This window comes from Nerophis ophidion, linkage group LG02, assembly GCF_033978795.1.
Source record: "Nerophis ophidion isolate RoL-2023_Sa linkage group LG02, RoL_Noph_v1.0, whole genome shotgun sequence".
In the NCBI taxonomy this organism is placed as follows: domain Eukaryota; kingdom Metazoa; phylum Chordata; class Actinopteri; order Syngnathiformes; family Syngnathidae; genus Nerophis; species Nerophis ophidion.
Genome location: NC_084612.1, coordinates 70,493,555 through 70,514,852, shown reverse-complemented (window position 1 = coordinate 70,514,852; position 21,298 = coordinate 70,493,555). Strand labels below are relative to the sequence as shown.

Here is a 21,298-nt window from a genome sequence, read left to right as displayed (position 1 = left end):
GTTCCTTGTGAGTATGCCACATTATGCACTCAAAGTCTTATTATTGAGACGTTACTCAACTGGCTGCTATGTTAATACTTGAAACTCCGGAGTAGGAAAAGAAGAAAAGTCTTGATTGTCAAGTAGCGTCAAGTGACCAAAAATAACTCGAACACATAAAAATGGCATTAAATCCCACAGAGGAACACTTCTGTCTGCGGACGATCATTCCACAAAGTTTAGGTCAGGGGTGTCAAACGTACGGCCCGCGGGACGAGTTTGCTGAGTATAAAAATTAACCTGGAATTTTTGAATGAAAGAAACGGCTGCTCTAAATGTGTCCACTGGTTGTCGCAATAGCATTTCTTTGTATCTTTGTACAAACCCCGTTTCCATATGAGTTGGGGAATTGTGTTGGATGTAAATATAAGCGGGCCCAGAAAAGCCGGCAGCGTTTCTGGATGTTGTTGATAAATGGCTTTTGCTTTGCATAGTAGAGCTTTAACTTGCACTTACAGATGTAGCGACGAACTGTATTTAGTGACAGTGGTTTTCTGAATTGTTCCTGAGCCCACGTGGTGATATCCTTTAGAGCAGGGGTGTCAAACTAAAATACAGAGTGGGCCAAAATTTTAAACGGAACAAAGCCGCGGGCCAAGGTTGAACAAATGAACCTTTTAATAGGGACCCAAACAAGTGTTGCATTAAATATTGAACAAGCAAGGCTTATATAACTTTAGTGACATGCAAAATCCAGGTTCAAATAATAATAATAATGTAGAAAAATATCAATGGCATATCAAATAAAATTTAAATCAAAATTTAATGCCTTTTTTTCTATTTGCAATCTTCTGAGGTAAATATCAAATTTTTTCCACAGGCTAATAATAAATTTGAAAATAAAATAATAATGAATGAACCAAACATTCAACCCTTGAAGTAGCAAGAGAAAATGCATAAATAAAACGTTAATTATTGGTCAGTTTGCTGGAAGTTTCCCGGAAGAGTTAGTGCTGCAAGGGGTTCTGGGTATTTGTTCTGTTGTGTTACGGTGCGGATGTTCACCCGAAATGTGTTTGTCATTCTTGTTTGGTGTGGGTTCACACTGTGGCGCATATTTGTAACAGTGCTAAAGTTGTTTATACGGCCACCCTCAGTGTGACCTGTATGGCTGTTGACCAAGTATGCGTTGCATTCACTTGTGTGTGTGTGTGTGTGTGTGTGTGTGTGTGTGTGTGTGTGTGTAGTGTGTGTGTGTGTGTGTGTGTGTGTGTGTGTGTGTGTGTGTGTGTGTGTGTGTGTGTGTAAAAGCCACAAATATTATGTGACACGCTGTTAGTATGGAGGAAAAGCGGACGTGACGACAGGTTGTAGAGAACGCTCAAGGCAGTGCCTTAAATGCACGCCCCTAATATAATTGTCCAGGTGGAAATCGGTAGAAATTCGGAAGAATGGTTGCCCCGGGATATTTTCGGGAGGGGCACTGAACTTCGGGAGTCTACTGGGAAAATTAGGAGGGTTGGCAAGTATGAGTATTAGCGGTGAATGCTGTATAATACCGGCGGGCCAGCTCTAATGCTAAATTGATATTGCCTCAATGGCCAAACTAAATTACACGGCGGGCCAGATTTAGCCCGCGGACCAGTTTGACACCCATGCTTTAGAAATTGATGTCGTTTTTTGATACAGTGCCGTCTGAGGGATCGAAGGTCACGGTCATTCAATGTTCGTTTTCGGCCATGTCGCTTACGTGGAGTGATTTCTCCAGATTCTCTGAACCTTTTGATGATATTATGGACCGTAGATGTTGAAATCCCTAAATTCCTTGCAATTGCACTTTGAGAAACGTTGTTCTTAAACTGTTTGACTATTTGCTCACGCAGTTGTGGACAAAGGGGTGTACCTCGCCCCATCCTTTCTTGTGAAAGACTGAGCATTTTTTGGGAAGCTGTTTTTATACCCAATCATGGCACCCACCTGTTCCCAATTAGCCTGCACACCTGTGGGATGTTCCAAATAAGTGTTTGATGAGCATTCTTCAACTTTATCAGTATTTACTGCCACCTTTCCCAACTTCTTTGTCACGTGTTGCTGGCATCAAATTCTAAAGTTAATGATTATTTGCAAAAAAGAAAATGTTTATCAGTTTGAACATCAAATTTGTTGTCTTTGTAGCATATTCAACTGAATATGGGTTGAAAATGATTTGCAAATCATTGTATTCCGTTTATATTTACATCTAACAGAATTTCCCAACTTATATGGAAACAGGGTTTGTACGTCGCGCAAAAGTATCATTTACTCTAGACTGACCATACGTCCTCTTTTCCTTGGACATGTCCTCTTTTGCGGGACTGTCCGGAGTGTCCGGGCGGAGTTTCTTAAATGCCTCAAATGTCCGGCGTTTTGTGTCAAGGCCGCATGTATTTTCAATGTACGTCCAGGGTTAACAGGGGGTTAAAAACAAAGCAAACTGTGAAGGTGTGCGCATGCAGCAAAATTTGTGAGGGGGGTGCAGAGATATAGTGGATTGAGTAACAATCAAGGCATACTTGCTCAACAGCCATTCAGGTCACACTGAGGGTGGCCGTATAAACCACTTTAACACTGTTACAAATATGCGCCACACTGTGAACCCACACCAAACAAGAATGACAAACACATTTGGGGAGAACATCCGCAGCGTAACACAACAGAACAAATACCCAGAAGCCCTTGCAGCACTAACTCTTCCGAGATGCTACAATATACACCCCACCACACACCTCAACCCCGATTACGTCACATCAAATATTCCACTATGAAAAATATTTTCGGTGGAAGATTTTGCCATAAAAAACATAGTTTTGTTTGACAAAAAAGGGCGGAAAACCAACAAACAAAAAAGATAGTATTAAAAAAAAAAAACTATTTGAAATGAGGAATAGATCTGAAGTTGATGTAGACTCCAGAGATTTAAGCATTAAATATAAAATGAATGCATGCCCTGGCACACCATTATCATCATTTCATGACCCAAGCAAAACACTTTTTACACTTTTTTAATGAAATTAATACACTTACAACTTATTAAATAAAAACATAGAAAAAACTACCAGCAACGGTAAAGTTTAGATCCATGAAGGAAAGAAGAAAGTGAATGAATGTTTATAACTGAACACATTTACATATGCATACAAATTTGTTTTCTTTTAATATTATTTATTTTAATGAAATAAGTAACGTTTATGACAACCTTTTTCCAAAACACATTATATAATGTGAGATATAACAGGACAATGCATATGTTTACCATTTGTTTTCGAAACGCTTACAAAAAAGTGGGACCCCAAAAATGTACTCTGGGACCCCATTTTTACGACTTTTAAAAAATCCTAGCGCCAACACTGCTGTCAACAGAGGAGAAAAAAATGCTTTCTTTAAATAAATATATATATATATATATATAGCAAGTTCAAGTATCATTGGCAAATTTTCACCTTGTTCACCCGCCTTAGTACGCATATATCAATCAATCAATCAATGTTTACTTATATAGCCCTAAATCACTAGTGTCTCAAAGGGCTGCACAAACCACTACGACATCCTCGGTCGGCCCACATAAGGGCAAGGAAAACTCACACCTAGTGGGACGTCGGTGACAATGATGACTATGAGAAACCTTGGAGAGGAGGAAAGCAATGGATGTCGAGCGGGTCTAACATGATACTGTGAAAGTTCAATCCATAATGGATCCAACACAGTCACAAGAGTCCAGTCCAAAGCGGATCCAACACAGCAGCGAGAGTCCCGTTCACAGCGGAGCCAGCAGGAAACCATCCCAAGCGGAGGCGGATCAGCAGCGCAGAGATGTCCCCAGCCGATACACAGGCGAGCAGTACATGGCCACCGGATCGGACCGGACCCCCTCCACAAGGGAGAGTGGGACATACGAGAAAAAGAAAAGAAACGGCAGATCAACTGGTCTAAAAAGGGAGTCTATTTAAAGGCTAGAGTATACAAATGAGTTTTAAGGTGACACTTAAATGCTTCTACTGAGGTGGCATCTCGAACTGTTACCGGGAGGGCATTCCAGAGTACTGGAGCCCGAAATGAAAACGCTCTATAGCCCGCAGACTTTTTTTGGGCTTTGGGAATCACTAATAAGCCGGAGTCCTTTGAACGCAGATTTCTTGCCGGGACATATGGTACAATACAATCGGCAAGATAGGATGGAGCTAGACCGTGTAGTATTTTATACGTAAGTAGTAAAACCTTAAAGTCACATCTTAAGTGCACAGGAAGCCAGTGCAGGTGAGCCAGTACAGGCGTAATGTGATCAAACTTTCTTGTTCTTGTCAAAAGTCTAGCAGCCGCATTTTGTACCAACTGTAATCTTTTAATGCTAGACATGGGGAGACCGGAAAATAATACGTTACAGTAATCGAGACGAGACGTAACAAACGCATGGATAATGATCTCAGCGTCTTTAGTGGACAGAATGGAGCGAATTTTAGCGATATTACGGAGATGAAAGAAGGCCGTTTTAGTAACGCTTTTAATGTGTGACTCAAAGGAGAGAGTTGGGTCGAAGATAATACCCAGATTCTTTACCGTGTCGCCTTGTTTAATTGTTTGGTTGTCAAATGTTAGAGTTGTATCATTAAATAGAGGTCGGTGTCTAGCAGGACCGATAATCAGCTTTTCTGTTTTTTTGGCGTTGAGTTGCAAAAAGTTAGCGGACATCCATTGTTTAATTTCATTAAGACATGCCAGCTGACTACAATCCGGCGTGTTGGTCAGCTTTAGGGGCATGTAGAATTGGGTGTCATCAGCATAACAGTGAAAGCTAGTACCGTATTTGCGTATGATGTATGTGTCCTATTTTTGGGATTTCACAATATGGTCAGCCTAATTTACTCCAAACTTTAAAATGACGATTTTGCACAAAATCGTAATTTCAAATTACGATTTCTTCCTTAAACTTTGGAATCCAGTCAAAAGTTGTGCTTTTTGATGTCGCGTAATGCCGTCGTTGCTTTCTGAAGATTTGCTTTGCTTTGCAGTGTATGATTCGTTGGAGAAATAGGCCTCTATTCAAAATGTCCTTTTCTTCTTTGACCAAGACAGGTTGGGGAAGACTATTGTTCCAATATTTCAGAAAAAAAAAAAAGAAACTTTTTAATTAACACATTTAATCAAAGATTTGTGGGTTCTGTTTATTTATTTATTTATTTATTTTTTGTGGTCACCCTGTTTCTGCACAAAATGTTGCTTCTTAAATTGGTATGGTATCATTTCCACCACTTACTTTTCTATTTTCTGCCCCAGGCTGTAGCGGGACCCCCTGGTGCCAAAGGAGAGCGGGTGAGTCAGTGTTGCTCGTTTGCTTGAACAGTCTTTGTGCCCTTAAACCGTCCAAATTGATTGATGTGGCGTTCCACAAGAATCGGTCAAAGGACCAATGCTGTTTCTCACGTCAATGATGTTACTATGGTTTCTAAACTTTTAACGTGTATTTTATTAGCGGACGACACAACCTTATTTTATTCAGTACAACATAATCCAAGATGGGTTTGAGGTAGTTAAAAACAAATTCATCAAAATTAAAATATGGTTTGATGTTGTACTTTAATGCTGGTAAAACTGAATTGATGACTTTTTGTAGGAGCAGGAAAAGTGTGGATGCCTCATTATGTGTCGAAGGAGTTGAGATTCAAAGAACAAAGGGGATCAGGTTTTTGGGTGTTAATAATTGATGAAAATTTGTCATAAAAATCACATATAAATAATACAAAGGTTAATATATATATATATATATTTTTTTAATTATTATTTTTTAATGTATTTATTTGACAGGGACAGTACAATTAAACATTGCTACACACAGCTAACCGATGTCAAAGTGCATAAGACTTATAGCCACGGGCTAATTTGCGACCCTTGTCCCTGGTTACTGTCAGGCTTGTCCCTGACAGTTTGGCCATGTTTTAGTTTTTCCTCTGCGTTTGTCTTTGTTTCCTGTCAGCGCTCTTATTTTGTCCGTTTCCTGTTTCAATCAATTTATTTGTTCATGTTTATTTATTTTGATTTTTATAGCCTTGTCTCCATGAGTGCTGTGTATCCCCAGCCGTGGCTAATTGGCACCTGGCCACACCTGGTGTCAATCAGCCAGGTACTATTTAAACCGGCCTTCCCCTCCAATCAGTGCTGGATTGTTGTCACCACTACCTGTCAATGTCATTAATACTTATCGTTGTAGCTGGGTCTACTTCTGTTCACTCAGCTCATGTCATCGTTTCTTCGTGTGTGAAGTGAAGTGAATTATATTTTTATAGCGCTTTTTCTCTAGTGACTCAAAGCGCTTTACATAGTGAAACCCAATATCTAAGTTACATTCAAACCAGTGTGGGTGGCACTGGGAGCAGGTGGGTAAAGTGTCTTGCCCAAGGACACAACGGCAGTGACTAGGTTGGCAGAAGCGGGAATCGAACCTGCAATCCTCAAGTTGCTGGCACGGCCACTCTACCAACCGAGCTAAAAGTAAATGATACTTTTGCGCGACTGTCACAGTAAGTGTTTTTGTTTCTAGTCCACAGTTAGCCTTTGTGCTAGTTTTTGTTCATAGCCAAGGTTGTTCTCCGCCTTGTGCGCGCCTTTTGTTTATACGCTTTTGTTTCGTTCTTGTTTTAGTCTTAAATTAAATCATGTTTACCTGCACGATGCCTGCCGCCTTCCTGGCATCTTGGGGTTCGTCACAAACTCAACCTGACAGTTAGGCTTTTAAAACAAAGTCGAGTAAAGTGAAAAACAAATACAAAAGGATTAAGACAAGCACAAATATAAAAACATTTTGAAAATAATTTGTCCACACTACATCCAGTTCTAGTGCTCACAATCTAAAATCTAAAACATCTAAAACTATCGCTATTTTATTCAAATTGAAGAAATTGCTACGTCAAAATGCATTTTGTATGATTAATTTACTAGTTGTACCATATTTGACATACTGTGTCAAATATGGGGTAGTGCCTGTAAAGCATATTTAAATCCAATCTTCCTTTTACAGAAGAGAGCGATAAGAATCATTACTGGAAATGCATACAGGGAAACAATAAACGAATTGAAATTTCATGAATTGGTAGAGTATAGTATCTTAAAAATGATGTACAAAGCACATAATTCCACCAAACAACATTCAAAAAAGATTTTAAAAACGAGAAAGTCATTTTTAATCTTTAATGAATTGAGATTTAGAATAGTGATAATGGAAAGAAGCATTTTAGTGAATGGTGTAAGTTTACTGAACAAACTGTACAGTAGAAAAAAATTAAATAAAAGTATTTATGCATTAAGATACAATTAAAAATCATAAGGATGAAAAATATGTTTAGGAGAAAATGATTGTTTATTTTGTCCGTTATGAAATATATATATTTCCATAATACGATTTCTGAGTTGAGTGACTAGGGGGCAGATATTTCTGCTCCTTTTCATTTATGCATTATTTAAATATTATGTTGATTGTTTTTTTTGCTTTGACCTCTTTTGAATGAAATAAAAACAAAAATGGAAATGGATGTGTTCGTTAAAAATAGAGAGTCGTTGCACTTTTGCCTCAACGGAGCAATATGTTGAAATTGCAGGGTCTTCCGGGACTAACGTTACCAGGCATGCCAGGAGACCAAGGTCAGCCTGGTGAAAAGGTGAGTGAGTGCATCGTCGGTGAAACAAAAAAACAAAAACACAATGATTTCCTAAATTGGTGACTGGTGTTATTCAGGGGGCCCGAGGGGAAAAAGGGGCTGCTGGTATCAAAGGCGAGCGAGTAAGTAAGATCCCATTCAGCGTACACAAATATAAATAGTTGAATGGTTCACTGGGATGACTGCAAGATATTTTTGTCATCATTAGGGTGAGGTTGGTGAGGCAGGAGAGCCTGGAGAAGATGTAAGTAACCTTCATACTTTAGATGAGGGGTGGAAAAACTTTTTGACTTGGGGGCCGCATTTGCATATATATATATATATATATATATACATCCAGTATATGTAGCGGTGGGAAAAAAACATGGAGGCTATTTCATCCCTACAGGCCTGTTGCAAAGGGAGTTTATGTATGTGTGTATATCCATCCATCCATCAATTTCTACCGCTTGTCCATTTTGGGGTCACGGGAGGTGCTGGAGCCTATCTCAGCTGCATTCGGGCAGAATGTGGCGTACACCCTGGACAAGTCGCCACCTCATGGCCCTGTGTGTGTAGATATATATATATATATATATATATATATATATATATATATATATATATATATATATATATACACACACATATCTACTGTATATGTATTATACATATACAGTATATATATATATTTACTGTATATATACATGTATATATATATGTGTATATATGTATGTGGATATGTATTATACATACACTGTGTGTATATATATATATATATATATATATATGTATACACATGTGTATATATATATATATATATATACGTATAGCTACTGTATATATACATGTATATATATATATGTGTATATATGTATGTGTATATGTATTATACATTCACTGTGTGTATATATATATATATATGTATATATATATATATATATATATATATATATATATATATATATATATATATATATATATATATATATATATATATACGTATAGCTACTGTATATATACATGTATATATATATGATGAGGTGGCGACTTGTCCATCCATCCACCTTCCGCCCGATTGTAGCTGAGATAGGCGCCAGCGCCCCTTGCGAACCCAAAAGGGAATAAGCGGTAGAAATGGATGGATGGATGGATATTGGATATATATATGTGTATATATGTATGTGTATATGTATTATACATATACAGTATATATATATATATATATATATATATATATATATACTGTATATATATATACAGTATATTTATATATATATAAATATATGTGTATATATATATATATATATATAGAGCACTATTCTCTGGATAATCCAATCAAGACATATATATATATATATATATATATATATATATATATGTATATATATATATATATATATATATATATATATATATATATATATATATATATATATATATAGTCATTACATAGTACTATCTATCTAATGACAATGACAATACACTAGTGGACTTTTAATATTAAATATAATTTTTTTTATTTAAGTTGTCATTAGATAGATAGATTGTACTATATAATGACAATGAATACATACACAAGTGTACTTTTAATATTCAATGTACAAAAATGTATTTAAGTGAAGTCAGTACAATAAGTTAATGATGGCTTACAATTACAATTATTTGGGAGAGAAACTCCCTTGACTGTAAATTAGCATTAATACATTATATATGAAGGATGCTTCAGCGTACCACAGTATGTTTTGTACTGTAATAAACTCGGGCGATTGACAATAAACATGCAAGTTTTGTGATTGTTTTCTCTCCAAGTACTGATGCTTGCGGAATACTGGCTCACATTGTTTGTTTTGTGTCTCACTCAGGGAGAGAAAGGACCTTTTGGGCCAAAAGGAGATAAGGTAAGCTTATCCTTTTTTCAATTTCATTCAATCCGAATGGAAGTAGTGACGAGGTTTGTGTCGCAGGGAGAGAGAGGCATCGGAATGGCCGGTCCTGCGGGTCGGGTCGGTCCTCAAGGCTTAAAGGTGCGTAAACACAGGAGGACTTCACTTTAAACATGAATCCATCTGGTTTATTTAACACCTGGTCATTATTTTAAGGGTGATCCGGGCCTCCCCGGTCTATCTGGGCCTCCGGGGCCACAGGGAAAGTCTGGTGAAGTTGGTGCTCCTGGTCTGAGAGGGGAAAGTGGGAACCCAGGACCTCCTGGGCCACCTGGAGAAAGGGTAGGTTGTGCGGTACTGAAGTAGATCAGGGTGGTGGCAATAAAAACGCAACAAACTGTTCGCTATTCCCCCTCCAAACCCTCCTGCTAGCCTTTTTGTGGTTAACATTTGCAATACAGGTTACTACTGTAATTTTTTGATTAGCTTCCCTACCAAAACACTCGTCGTTGAACAGATGCCCCATCAACATAATCCACACTGCTTGCCCATTTTACACTGATGTCTCCTCCGTTCTTAGCAGTGTTGGGTTAGTTACTGTAAACCAATAACTAGTTACAGTTACTAGTTACTTTATTTCAAAAGTAACTCAGTTACTTACACCAAAAAGTAATGCGTTACTGTGAAAAGTAACTATTTAGTTACGTTTTTTTTTTTAAAGCTCCCATTATTGCCCTTTTAGCCTTCATTTCAGTACTGTTATTGCACTGGAGAATAATAATACAATCTGTTGATCAACTTGACATGCTTTTGTATCACTGAACACAGCGATGTGGTCTACATACAACACACAAAGACAAAGATATCTTTCAAAGGGCCAATTTATTTCAGGCCGGAATAAATTTACAAAACTATTCTAAATAGGTGCAAAACAAACAGCATAATAACAACATGTGACAACATAGCTGTAAACCTGGCTTCACCCGAGGAAGGCACACAAAAGCCTAACCTGGCATTGTTTTTCTCTCAAGGAATTCGGAAATAAAATCATGTCTTCGGGAGATCAACACTGTACTGAAGCCCAGAACACTCTACACATTTCCCCAGTTTTAGTTTAGAGATATGGAAAGATTGTGAACTTTATAGTCCATACATTTAGAATGATGTGATAATCAAACACTCTAGAAGTCTAGAATGAAAGAGCAACATTATATATGAGTGTGTTTACCTTCAGTGATGAATAATGAGCAGAGGCAGAGTTTGGAGTGTTTTCTTTAGCTCGCTTTCCATGTTTTATGTCCTCACTGTCCACTGTTTCTAGCTGCTTTAAATTGGGTGACTCCACGGTAGAAATAGCCTGCATGTCTTCTAGCACATACGCTGCAATGGCTCTATCAATTTGTCCTGGCTAGCAGTCCCTACGTTAAAATCCAGCTGCTGTTGGAGGTGGAGGTGAAGTGTGTCTTTCTTTACTAGCTTCGTTGAAGCATGTTGCTTTTGTAGCTGTTTCAGCAGATTTTAATCGCTGTTTTGGGCAGTAGATAGGATCTCTGATCCAAGACACAACTTACATTTAACTGAAATGTTCTTTTCTTTGTGCTCGACAAAAGAAAAGTAGTGAGAATATCTCCATGTTAAGAAACTCGACTTCTGGTTCCGGCATGATTTTTTGTTAGTAAACACAAAGGACGACACCGCAGCGCTCCAATAAAACACATTCAGATATTCTGTGTCTAGCCGATGTTACCTAAAGAAATAACGTAAAATAACTCAGTAACGCATCATTCAGTAACGGTAACTGAGTTACTGAATATAAAAAATAACGTGTTAGACTACTAGTTACCGGCGAAAATAACGGTGTTACTGGTTCTTAGTACATATGTCCTGTATTGTTCTACATCTGGGGTGTCAAACTCAAATACAGAGTGGGCCAAAATTTTAAACGAAACAAAGCCGCGGGCCAAGGTTGAACCAATTAACCTTTTAATAGGGACCCAAACAAGTTTTACATTAAATATTGAACAAGCAAGGCTTATATAACTTTATAGTGACATGCAAAATCCAGTTTCAAATAATAATAATAATAGTTAAAAAAATATCAATGGCATATCAAATAAAATTTAAATATAAAAATGTTATGCCTTTTTTTCTATTTGCAATCTTCTGAGGTAAATATCAATTTTTTTCCACTGGCTAATAATAAATTCGAAAATAAAATAACAATAATGAATGAACCAAACATTCAAGCCTTGAAGTAGCAAGAGAAAATGCATGAATAAAACGTTAATTACTGGTCAGTTTGCTGGAAGTTTCCTGGAAGAGTTAATGCTGCAAGGGGTTCTGGGTATTTGTTCTGTTGTGTTACGGTGCGGGTGTTCACCCGAAATGTGTTTGTCATTCTTGTTTGGTGTGGGTTCACAGTGTGGCGCATATTTGTAACAGTGCTAAAGTTGTTTATACGGCCACCCTCAGTGTGACCTGTATGGCTGTTGACCAAGTATGCCTTGCATTCACTTGTGCGTGTGTGTGTATGTAAAAGCCACAAATATTATGTGACACGCTGTTAGTATGGAGGAAAAGCGGACGTGACGACAGGTTGTAGAGAACGCTAAAGGCAGTGCCTTAAATGCACGCCCCCAATATAGTTGTCCAGGTGGGAATCGGTAGAAATTCGGGAGAATGGTTGCCCCGGGAGATTTTCGGGAGGGGCACTGAACTTTGGGAGTCTACCGGGAAAATTAGGAGGGTTGGCAAGTATGAGTATTAGCGGTGAATGCGGTGTTACAGCGGCACCGACGCTGTAGAACACCGGCGGGTCAGCTCTAATGCTAAATTGATATTGCCTCAAGGGCCAAATTAAATTACACAGCGGGCCAAACTTGGCCCGCGGGCCAGAGTTTGACCCCCATGTTCTACATCATTACGGATTAAAGGTGAATGAGATGTTCTCTGTAGGAAAAAAAAAAAGACCTGCCTGTTTATTCTTTGATTGAATCTCTTTGGTATCACGTTGACAGAGCAACTTCTAATTTGTAGGGCCTCCAAGGATTTGTGGGCCGGGCAGGAAATTCTGGACCTCCAGGTCCTCCTGGACCTCCTGGGGAGGCTGTGAGTGTAGATTCTGTTTTGAAATATTTGTCTTTGAAATAAAAAAAAATTTCAAACTTTATAAATGTATTTTCCAGGGTTCTCCCGGTACCAATGGGGTCAAAGGAGACAAGGTAAGCACTCAGGGTATTTGTGTTATATGCTATTGTGTTTTCTAAAAAAAAATGATTTATTTGACCAGGGCGAGACTGGACTCGGTGTCACGGGACCAAGAGGAGAGAGGGGAGAGGCAGGAGTCAGAGTAAGCTCTGCGATTTAAACTAAAAATGACTTCGCAGTGTCACACTCACTGGATTTGTCGGTCATGTTTTAGGGCGAGGAGGGTCGTCCTGGATCGGATGGGGAGCGGGGGCTAACAGTAAGTTTTAGTTTCTGTTCATAATCATCTGGGGAAATGACAATCAAAGCTTTTAAGGCGGTGATGTGATGTATTTACAGTTCCGCTTTACGTTGGTTTTAGGGATCACAGGTTATTGTTATATGCAGTACTAGCTTTAACTTCCAGTACTGAATCATCCTGTATTAACCTGGAGAGTAAATCTGCCTGTCTGGTCTCACTCATAAGTCAAACCTTATAAATTGTGACTGTGTGCAAGAATGACTAAGACAGCAACCTTCAGTTTACAATTTAGTAAAGTAGGTGAGTGTACCTGGGTATTCTATCACCTAGGTTTTCCTACGCCTGGGTGTTCTTTTGCTTAGGTGTTTTTTCGCTTTGGTCTTCTTCCACGTGTATGTTCTTCCACCTGGGTGTTATTTCACCTCGGTCTTCTTCCGCCTAGGTCTTCTTTCTTCTGGGTCTTCTTCCGCCTGGGTGTTCTTCCTCCTGGGTGTTCTTCCTCCTGGGTGTTCTTTCACCTGGGTATACATTTGCTTAGGTCTTCTTTTGCCTATGTTTTGTTCTCCTAGGTTTTCTACCACTTATGTGTTCTTTCGACTGGGTGTTTTTTCGCCTGGGTATTCTTTCGCCTTGGTCTTCTTCCACATGTGTGTTCTTCCGCCTCAGTGTTCTTTCACCTCGGTCTTCTTCCGCCTAGGTCTTCTTCCTTCTGGGTGTCCTTCCTCCTGGGTGTTCTTTCACCTGGGTATACATTTGCTTAGGTCTTCTTTCGCCTATGTTTTCTTCTCCTAGGTTTTCTACCGCTTAGGTGTTCTTTCGCCTTGGTGTTCTTTTGCCTTGGTCTTTTTCCACGCGTGTGTTCTTCCACCTGGGTGTTATTCCACCTCGGTCTTCTTCCGCCAAGGTCTTCTTCCGCCTAGGTCTTCTTCCGCCTAGGTCTTCTTTCTTCTGGGTGTTCTTCCTCCTGGGTGTTCTTTCACCTGGGTATACATTTGCTTAGGTCTTCTTTTGCCTATGTTTTGTTCTCCTAGGTTTTCTACCACTTAGGTGTTCTTTCGACTGGGTGTTTTTTCGCCAAGGTATTCTTTTGCCTTGGTCTTCTTCCACATGTGTGTTCTTCCGCCTCGGTGTTCTTTCACCTCGGTCTTCTTCCGCCTAGGTCTTCTTCCTCCTGGGTGTTCTTTCACCTGGGTGTTCTTTCACCTGGGTATACATTTGCTTAGGTCTTTTTTCGCCTATGTTTTCTTCTCCTAGGTTTTCTACCGCTTAGGTGTTCTTTCGCCTTGGTGTTCTTTTGCTGAGGTCTTCTTCCACGTGGGTGTCCTTCCTCCTAGGTGTTCTTTCACCTTGGTCTACTCACGCCCATGTCTTCTTCTAGATGTTTATCCGCCAATAGGTGCTCTGTCGCCCCTATGTTCTTTTGCCTGGGTGTTCTTTCACCTAGGTATACTTTTGCTTAGGTCTTCTTTCGCCTATATATTTTTTTGCCTACGCTTTTTTCTCCTCGGTTTTCTACTGCGTAGGTGTTCTTTCGACTGGGTGTTATTTCGCCTTGGTGTTAAAGTTAAAGTAAAAACACGAATGATAGTTACACACACACTAACATTTGCCTAGATTGTCTTCCGCCTAGGTCTTCTACCACCTAGCTGTTCTTTCGCCTAGATATTATCTTTGCCTTGGTCTTCTTTCTTCTTGGTGTTTCTCTGCGTTGGTGTTCTTTCGCAGAGATCCTCTTTCGCCTTGGTGTTCTTCCGCCTGGCTGTTTTTTTGCCGGTGTGTTCTTTACGCTAATTGTTTTTTCGCCTAGGTCTACTTTTGATTAGGTTTTCTTTCAATTAGGTTTTATTCTCCTAGGTTTTCTTCCGCCGAGGTGTTCTTTCACTTTTTTTCCACATTGGTGATCTTTGGCCTAGGTCTTCCTACGCCGGGGTGTTCTTCCGCATGGGTGTTCTCCGCCTCGATCTTCTTCCGCAGAAGTCTTCTCCCACCTGGATGTTCTTTCCCTCGGTGTTCTTTCCCCTATGTCTACTTTTACTTGGGTTTTCTTCTCCTAGGTTTTTGCCACCAAGGTGTTCTTTCGCCTAAGTGTTTTTTTCACATAGGTGTTCTTTGACCCAGGTCTTCCTACGCCTGTGTGTTCTTCTGCATGGGTGTCCTCGGCCTCGCTATTCTTCCGCCGAAGTCTTCTTTCACCTGTGTGTTCTTTCGCCTTGGTCTTCTTCCGCATGAGTGTTCTTGCGCCTGGGTGCTCTTTCACTTAAGTCTTCTTCCGCCGAGGTCTTCTTTCGCCTGTGTGTCCTTCCACATGGGTCTTTTTTCGGCAATTTCTTCTTTAAGATGTTAATCCGCCAATAGGTGTTCTTTCCCCCCGGCCCTCTTCTGCCTGGGTATTCTTTCACCTAGCTATACTTTTGCTTAGGTCTTCTTTCGCCTATTTTTTCTTTTGCCTATATTTTCTTCTCCTAGGTTTTCTACCGCTTAGGTTTTCTTTTGCCTTGGTGTTCTTTTGCCTGGGTCTTCTTCCGCCTAGGTCTTCTACCACCTAGCTGTTCTTCCGCCTACGTGTTCTTTTCGCCTGGGTCTTCTTTCCTCTCTGTGTTTTTCCGCTTAGGTGTTCTTTCTCATAAGTACTCTTTCGCCTAGGTCTACTTTTGCAAAGGTCGTCTTTCGCCTAGTTTTCTTTCTCCTAGGTTTTCTTCCGCCTAGGTGTTCTTCCGCCTAGGTCTTCTTCCACATAGGTCTTTTTTTACCATGTGATCTTACTAGTTCTCTTTGTCTTTCTTTACGATAATAATTTATGGAATAGCGTTGGTCAAAATTATGTACAAGACATGTCGTAACACGAGGACCGCTTGTAGGAGTAATAGCTCAAAGACAGAGAAGGTGTAGAATTAGATAGTCTGCTTCTTCCTGCTCCTTTTCGAACATGTTGAAAGGAAGTAAAAAAAACATAACCATTACCGCTGATGTTTCCCAATTGTGGAGCTCTGTCTAATTGTGTGTTTCTGCGGCCATCCATCAGGGTCTACCAGGACTGCGTGGCGCTCGGGGAGAGAAGGTGAATACCAATCGCCGTCTTTTTCCCAGTGCTCCTAGCATCATCCCATAAGCATTCTGCTCATGTCAATTCCAAACCTGTTCACGTTCCAGGGATGAAATGTTTTGCTCTTTTTGTTGTTTGTTTTCAGGGAGATGGAGGCCTTCAAGGAGACAAAGGAGAGAAGGTGCGTGTGCATGTTGATATCCAATAAGCGCCACCACAGCGGCCGCTGGGTGATTCATGTACATAATAAGAAATATTAAACAAACAGACAGTTTGGAAAATAAACTAAATACAAATGAGGGAGCATATGAGGACATAAGACAGACTGTGACAAGCAAGTCCGCTTTAGGACATTTACACTGCGAGTACGATAGTAGAGTCCACAATTTACTACAAACCCCGTTGGGAAATTGTGTTAGATGTAAATATAAACGGAATACAATGATTTGCAAATCCTTTTCAACCCATATTCTATTGAATGCACTACAAGGACAAGATTATTGATGTTCAAACTCAAAAACTGTATTTTTTTTCCCAAATAATAATTAACTTAAAATTTCATGGCTGAAACACGTGCCAAAGTAGTTGGGAAAGGGCATGTTCACCACTGTGTTACATCGCCTTTTTTTTTTTAACGACACTCAATAAACCTTTGGGAAATGAGGAAACTAATTGCTGAAGCTTTGAAAGTGGAATTCTTTCCCATTCTTGTTTTGTGTAGCGCTTCAGTCGTTCAACAGTCCGGGGTCTCCGCTGTCGTATTTTAGGCTTCATAATGCGCCACACATTTTCGATGGGAGACAGGTCTGGACTGCAGGCGGGCCAGGAAAGTACCCGCACTCTTTTTTTAGGAAGCCACGCTGTTGTAACACGTGCTGAATGTGGCTTGGCATTGTCTTGCTGAAATAAGCAGGGGCGTCCGTGAAAATCAATCAATCAATCAATGTTTATTTATATAGCCCCAAATCACAAATGTCTCAAAGGACTGCACAAATCATTACGACTACAAATGATGGAGCTTAGATGGCAGTATATGTTGTTCCAAAACCTGTATGTACCTTTCAGCATTAATGCTGCCTTCACAGATGTGTAAGTTACCCATGCCATGGGCGCTAATACACCCCCATACCATCACAGATGCTGGCTTTTGAACTTTGCTTCGATAACAGTCTGGATGGTTCGCTTCTCCTTTGGTCTGGATGACACGATGTCGAATACTTCCAAAAACAATTTGAAATATGGACTCGTCAGACCACAGAACACTTTTCCACTTTGCATCAGTTTATCTTAGATGATCTCGACCCCAGAGAAGCCGGCGGCGTTTCTGGATGTTGTTGATAAATGGCTTTTGCTTTGCATAGTAGAGCACTAACTTGCACTTACTGATATAGCGACGAACTGTATTTAGTGACAGTGGTTTTCTGAAGAGTTCCTAAACCCATGTGGTGATATCCTTTAGAGATTGATGTCGGTTTTTGATAAAGTGCCGTCTGAGGGATTGAAGGTCACGGTCATTCAATGTTGGTTTCCGGCCATGCCGCTTACGTGGAGTGATTTCTCAAGATTCTCAGAACCTTTTGATGATATTATGAAGCGTAGATGTTGAAATCCCTAAATTTCTTGCAATTGCACTTTGAGAAATGTTGTTCTTAAACTATTAGACTATTTGCCCACGCAGTTGTGGACAAAGGGGTGTACCTCGCCCCATCCTTTCTTGTGAAAGACTGAGCTTTTTTTGGGAAGCTGTTTTTATACCCAATCATGGCACCCACCTGTTCCCAATTAGCCTGCACACCAGTGGGATGTTCCAAATAAGTGTTTGATGAGCATTCCTCAACTTTATCAGTATTTATTGCCACCTTTCCCAACTTCTTTGTCACGTGTTGCTGCCATCAAATTGTAATGTTAATGATTATTTGCAACAACAAAAAGTGTTTATCAGTTTGAACAGCAACATATTTGATGTTGTCTTTGTAGCATATTCAATTAAATATGGGTTGAAAATGATTTGCAAATCATTGTATTCCGTTTATATTTACATCTAACACAATTTCCCAACTCGTATGGAAACGGGGTTTGTAATATCTTGTCCTAGCTATGCCTTCACTGCAATATTGTCCCTCACAGGGCGACACTATGCTGGTGGGCGGACCTCCTGGAGAAAAGGGCAGCGGAGGAGAGCAAGTCAGTAAATGACCCAATATGTCTCATCGTTGGCAAAATAGTTTTTGAAACATTGAACCCTGCACATTCCTTTCATTTTAGGGTGACAGAGGGCCAAAGGGTGTGCAAGGAGAAAAAGGAACAAAGGGTCAAGAGGGTCCACCAGGACAGCAGGTATGAGTTTCCTTCCATAATACAACCGCGTCATAGATTTCCTTTTAGCTCAGCGAGCCATAATTCACCCTCAAGTGCCTCAAGTGGTAGCCTTCTAAAACAAAATGCATTTCCTCTAATCAAGTGCTTTTTTTTTTTTTTTTGCTACTCTCACAATAGTGTGCAGGTATATTGCCACTTGTGATGCACGTCTCTGGGCATTCATTTACTTTTATGTTCAATATTCAGTAAATATACATGAATTATACACTAAGCTTAATTATGTGCTCTGTCGTGAGACGCGGCACATCTCCCACTCCTGTTGTATTTCTAAAGACATGTTTTTAATGTCCATTTCTCTCTTTCTTTTGTAGCTAAGCTACCTGGGTCTAAAAATAGCTATGCTACAAAAATCGGTACTCTCTACTGCTCGCTAGTGTTATGGGGAAACAACTACAGAAGTACACTTTATTCATTAACAGTGTTTCATTAAAGATAAGTTAGAATAATACATAATGTTGGATATAGAGAACATACACACCCTTTATTGATTGAATCAAAATACTGATATAATGAATTTGCAAACAGATACAATTATACACAAAGTGTCATTAGATTAGATTAGATTAAATAGTACTTTACTTGTTCCTTCAGTAAAATTCAAATTTTACTGAAGGAACATTTGACATTAAAGCAGCAGATACAACCAGAAACTTCTACCGCTGGGGTGGAGGGAGCATGGCCAGAGACAGGAGCAGACCCAACAAAGCAACCAAGACAGCCAACTCCGATCTTGGCCAGTGTCCAGTCCGCATAAACGAGTGAGGATACGTCCAAGGTGACTGAGGTGTCCGACACCTGCTCACCCAGCCAAGACACCGCGAAGCCTCTCCGTCCCGGCGCTCAGTGCTAGCTCCGCAGCCCTGTCCCCTCATCCGCATCTCCTCCAGTCCCTCCAAACCGACTCCGGTGTGGCAAACACCCAGCAGCTGGTCTCCATGGCCAAAAGGGAGGCAGATCCAGAAGTCCACAAAAAAAGCACCACAGAGGTCACAAAAGAGCCACCCCTTGTCACACAATCCCAGAGGGTCCTGGACCAAAAGGCAAAAAAAATATAATAACACATGAAAACAAGAGGGAAACACAAAAGGATGACACAAGAGCACAGAGCTCCTGCCTACAGCAGCCACTACAGCAGCGCCATCTTGGGAAAAAAAAAAAAAAATGACGTGGACTTTGGTGCGGTTTGTTTTCCCGTGGTGCAAAGCGAGTGAACCGGACACGACGTGAAGGTAATGACATCTTTTAATTCAATCAATCAATCAATCAATGTTTATTTATATAGCCCCAAATCACAAATGTCTCAAAGGACTGCACAAATCATTACGACTACAACATCCTCGGAAGAACCCACAAAAGGGCAAGGAAAACTCACACCCAGTGGGCAGGGAGAATTCACATCCAGTGGGACGCCAGTGACAATGCTGACTGTGAGAAACCTTGGAGAGGACCTCAGATGTGGGCAACCCCCCCCCCTCTAGGGGACTGAAAGCAATGGATGTCGAGCGGGTCTAACATGATACTGTGAAAGTTCAATCCATAGTGGCTCCAACACAGCCGCGAGAGTTCAGTTCAAGCGGATCCAAGACAGCTGCGAGAGTCCCGTCCACAGGAGACCATCTCAAGCGGAGGCGGGTCAGCAGCGTAGAGATGTCCCCAACCGATACAGGCGAGCGGTCCATCCTGGGTCCCGACGAGCGGTCCATCATGGGTCTCGACTCTGGACAGCCAGTACTTCATCCATGGTTATCGGACCGGACCCCCTCCACAAGGGAGGGGGGGACATAGGGGAAAGAAAAGAAGCGGCAGATCAACTGGTCTAAAAAGGAGGTCTATTTAAAGGCTAGAGTATACAGATGAGTTTTAAGGTGAGACTTAAATGCTTCTACTTGAGCTATCGAAAGGTGAAAACAAAAGGCGCTCTCAGCGGAGGTACAAAACTCGGCTAAGAAAACAAAAACTATTACTATAACGTAAACTATGGACATGAAAACATGAACTAAAAAACTTACTAAACTGGGGTTTGAATTAACAAAAAAAACTTACGTGGCAAGGAAAGAGCAGCATGAACTATGACCTGGACAGAGTACTCAGAGTGTCAAGAGTGCAGAGCATGAATGTGATGTCGCCAGGCTGACTGCCTGGCAACTACAGGCTTAAATAGTGGTGACGTGATTAACAGCAGGTGCGTGAGTCCAAATTAATCAGGTGCGTGACATGAGGACAGGTGAAAACTAATGGGTTGTCATGGAAACAAATCAGGGAGTGAAAAAACAGGAACTGACAAAATCCAAAAACCAAACAGAACATAGCCAAACTAAACATGATCACCAAGACATGACACAAAAACTATAATCTGCTACCCAAGAGTATACAACAATTATTTTTCAAGAAAAAAGGAGAAATATAATCTTAGAGAAAAATGTAATTTTAAACATTTGTACGCACGTACAACACTTAAGACCTTCAGTATATCAGTACGTGGAATTAAATTATGGAATAGATGAAGCAAAGGAATCAAAGTACTAATATTATCCACTTGAAGAAACTCTTCAAACCTAAAGTGTTTACAAAGTTCAAAGAAGGAGAACAATGATAAACATTCTGAATTTATCTCATTCATCCATTAATTTTCAAGATAATCTTACTGATCTCACCATAGGAAATATAACTTACTTCACCAATTATTATTTATTTATTCATTTATTTTTATTGTTATTACTTATGGAGTATATTGTGAATAAATTGAGAACAGGAAATGAACAATAGTTTTAGCAACTGTTATGCAAAGGGAAAGGGTTAGGATTAAATAAGCTCTGCTTCTTCCTACTCCTTTTCAATCATGTTGAATAGAAAAACTGGAAATTGTGATCAATCATGTTGTATTCATGTATCCATCCAT

General features: G+C 40.0%; 1 protein-coding gene across 1 annotated transcript in view; it reads left to right on the top strand.

Annotated features, from left to right (window-relative positions):
* Positions 1-21,298, top strand: part of col7a1 (collagen, type VII, alpha 1) — a 196,503-nt gene that overhangs the window by 160,827 nt on the left and 14,378 nt on the right. Inside the window, exons 87-101 of the mRNA XM_061889781.1 lie at positions 5,290-5,325; positions 7,605-7,664; positions 7,742-7,786; positions 7,873-7,908; positions 9,509-9,544; positions 9,611-9,670; positions 9,746-9,871; positions 12,566-12,637; positions 12,715-12,750; positions 12,819-12,878; positions 12,951-12,995; positions 16,000-16,035; positions 16,166-16,201; positions 18,148-18,204; positions 18,286-18,357. Of these exons, the coding sequence (XP_061745765.1) occupies positions 5,290-5,325; positions 7,605-7,664; positions 7,742-7,786; positions 7,873-7,908; positions 9,509-9,544; positions 9,611-9,670; positions 9,746-9,871; positions 12,566-12,637; positions 12,715-12,750; positions 12,819-12,878; positions 12,951-12,995; positions 16,000-16,035; positions 16,166-16,201; positions 18,148-18,204; positions 18,286-18,357 (813 nt within the window). The remainder of the gene's footprint in view (positions 1-5,289; positions 5,326-7,604; positions 7,665-7,741; positions 7,787-7,872; positions 7,909-9,508; positions 9,545-9,610; positions 9,671-9,745; positions 9,872-12,565; positions 12,638-12,714; positions 12,751-12,818; positions 12,879-12,950; positions 12,996-15,999; positions 16,036-16,165; positions 16,202-18,147; positions 18,205-18,285; positions 18,358-21,298) is intronic.